The sequence below is a fragment of the Fukomys damarensis genome, unplaced genomic scaffold (assembly GCF_012274545.1).
Source record: "Fukomys damarensis isolate Sample0158 unplaced genomic scaffold, DMR_v1.0_HiC HiC_scaffold_19, whole genome shotgun sequence".
In the NCBI taxonomy this organism is placed as follows: domain Eukaryota; kingdom Metazoa; phylum Chordata; class Mammalia; order Rodentia; family Bathyergidae; genus Fukomys; species Fukomys damarensis.
In genome coordinates this window covers 62,544,126-62,547,065 of record NW_022900931.1, presented here as the reverse complement: position 1 = coordinate 62,547,065, position 2,940 = coordinate 62,544,126, and the positions used below count along the sequence as shown (strand labels likewise).

Here is a 2,940-nt window from a genome sequence, read left to right as displayed (position 1 = left end):
TGCGGCCTCTACGACACGTCCTCGCTGCTGCAATACTGCAACGGTGAGACTCCTCCTCAGTTCCGTCCCTAGCCCAACCCAGAGTAGGACCCTTCTCCTGCCCCATCCTTCCAAGTCCCTATCCCCCACTTCCCGTCTTTGCGGAAGATCCCCTTTCATCCCCTGGAGCAACGTCCCCATCCGCAAAGCCAGGGACCCGGCCCCTACCCACTTGAATCTTCCCTTGCTTCCCAAGTGGCCAGACAGCAGGAGGGGCAGAGCTTCGGGATCCTGGGGCTGGAAGAAGCGATGGCCTTGAGGTCGACTCGACCTGAAACTCCCCCCTCCCCCCACGAGTCTTGGGACCCTCCTCTGTCTCCCTAGCAGAAGGACAGACAGATCGGAGGTGAGGGTGGGATTTGGTGTAAGGGTTGAGGGCAGGGCGTGGAATGGCTACGAATGACGCCAGAAGATTTCTGCTCCACTGCGGCCCCCCAAATCCTCTTCCCTGCCCTCCACTAGACCCCTCCCCTCTTCCTAGACAAATGGCTGTGATACGGGGTGGGGGCGCACTGTGGATGTCAGGTCTGGATGAGGGGAGTTGGAGGCCTTCTGAAGCCGAGGGGATTGAGTGGACGGGAGGGAGCTGGGGGGGCGGCTTGTCGGGGAAGCGGGCCGAGACCTCAGAACGACGCTGGCTTCCGGGTGGGGGCCGAGTGTCAAGGTGAAAGTGCCTCTGTCTCACTCTGAGCGGCCCTCAGAGGGGATCATCTTCCAGTTTGGAGGTGGCTTCCTTGGGCACAGACCCTTCAGCCAGGGAGCCCTGCAACTGGCAGAGGAGCCAGGGCGTTCATTCTGTCATCCTCTGCCCCTCCCGGAGGCAGGATGACAGGTGCCCAAGCCCGGGCCAGGAACAGTTCTGCTACTGAACTGCTGTGTGTCCCTAACAAGTAGCTTCAACCTTCTGGGCTCCAACCCCTTTCTCCTCCTCTTCCCCTAACACAAGTAGAATCATACAGCTCGTAGAGTTGCTGGGAGCAGCAGGTAGCCTAATAGGACAGTTAATTCTGTTCTGGGTTTACTGAGCACGTACCATAGCAGGGACTAGGACTTAGTGTTTTTCATGAGCAGGGCCCAGCACACACAAGCTTGAATAACAAGCGCCCCTCCTTTTGTAGTACTAATGATAGGTAGGAAGGGACTCAGCCTAAGGCAGAAGTTAGGTTCCCACCTATTGGCTTGTGTGACCCTTTGCCTATCTCTGCGCACGCCCTCCAGCCTCTTTGCTTGCTGCGTTGCAAAACGTGATGTCAACAGAAGCCCGAGATCCCCCTGTCCGAACCCTCCCTCTTGGGTTCCGAATCCAGACTGCTCTCTCCTGGCCTCGGGAGCCCCCCACCCTCCTCTGCAGGTCCAGACCCGGACCCTTGACGTGTTGGGGGGAGGGCAGGGCCAGCGCAGTCCGGCAGGCGATTGGGTGGCGGAGAGAGGGGGAGGGACCCGCGGCTGCACTGCGGAGCCCAGCGGACAGGCGGGGCGGCCAGGGACGAGCGGGATGGCAGGTGCGACCTCCATGCCCCGTCCCGGTTTGTGCCACCGTCTTTACTTCTAGCAGGCTGGGAGCCAGGGCCTCCTCGGCTGTGGCCAGCGATGAGTCTGGGTATGAGTGGTTTGGGAGTGAGCGGGGAGGGTGCCTCCCTTTGGGAAACTGGGCTGGGAAGGTGAAGGAAGAGTCATTTTCGCAGCACCCATGGGTTGAAGAGGAGGAGAAGAGGCAAATTTGGGATGCAGAGTAGAGGCAAAATAAATAAAGGGGACAGAGGAGAGGAACTCCGGCTGGGAAGAGAGATGGGGTGTCATCTCCGCAAGCATTTTTCTTCCTTGGGTCTCCTGGGTCCACTATATGATGCCTGCAATCCCCAAGTAGGTCACCAGGGGACGCAAAAGCTCCGTCCTTACCGCTGGCTGGAGGGGGTGAGGGAACCCCTCGGTGAGCAGCAGAGGGGAAGGGGAGGAAAGTCGGAGGAACTGAGGTACTGCTCGTACCTGTGACCATATTGATATTCATCAGAGACCGTTTCGGATATGTTCTCGAACGTTAGTGTCAGGAGGAACAGGTTGATGCCATCCTAAAATGTTGATCGTACTCATATTTATCATCTTAGTCATTATTTTTTTTTCTGGTCCGGTACTGAGGGTCCAACCTGGGCCTTCGCGCTGAGCTACATCCCCAGACCTTTTTTAAATTTTTAAATTTTAAATTTTTATTTATGGTACCGGGGATCAAACTAGGGATCTTGCACTTGCGAGGAAGGTGGCGGAACCACTGAGCTAAACCCTCTGCCCTAATTTTTTTGAGACAGGGTCTCACTAAATTGCTGAGCTCAAACTTTCTTTTCTTTCTTTCTTTCTTTCTTTCTTTTCTTTTTTTTTTTTTTTTTTTTTTTTTTTAAATTTTACTCCTGCCTCAGCCTCCCAGAGAACTGAGATCACAGGGGTGCACCACCTCGGCCGGCAGTCATAGAATCTTAAAGCTAGAACAGGAGGCCCCAAGATTCTCAGAATCTTCGAAGAGAGGAAGGGACTACCCCAAGGTCACACACAGCCTGGGCGCCGAGGCAGAGAGAGGAGGTGGGGTAGGGCAGGAGAGAGGTGGGGATTTCCTTCTCTTTGAGGAGCCTTCCCCGCCCCAGGTTGCGGGAGAAGAAGGGGGAGTGGCCGTCCCGCCTCCCCCGACGCTTAGACCTGGGAAGTCGGGAGGAGGCCTCGGCCCTGAAGCTCTTAGGAGCCCCGCAGCCAGCGCTCCCCTGCCTTCCAGATGACAATTTGTCCGGCACGAGCGGCATGGAGGTGGACGACCGCGTGTCGGCGCTGGAGCAGCGGCTGCAGCTGCAGGAGGACGAGCTGGCAGTCCTAAAGGCGGCGCTGGCGGACGCGCTGCGTCGCCTGCGGGCGTGCGAA

The 2,940-nt window shown here is 57.2% G+C and overlaps 1 protein-coding gene across 1 annotated transcript in view; it reads left to right on the top strand.

The window, feature by feature from the left end:
- The first annotated feature begins 1,548 nt into the window (after positions 1-1,548).
- Eml2 (EMAP like 2) overlaps positions 1,549-2,940 on the top strand; it is a 25,146-nt gene continuing 23,754 nt past the window's right edge. The window contains exons 1-2 of the mRNA XM_033765854.1: positions 1,549-1,639; positions 2,798-2,940. The exon at positions 2,798-2,940 is cut by the window's right edge and continues 1 nt beyond it. Of these exons, the coding sequence (XP_033621745.1) occupies positions 1,630-1,639; positions 2,798-2,940 (153 nt within the window). The 5' untranslated portion in view covers positions 1,549-1,629. The remainder of the gene's footprint in view (positions 1,640-2,797) is intronic.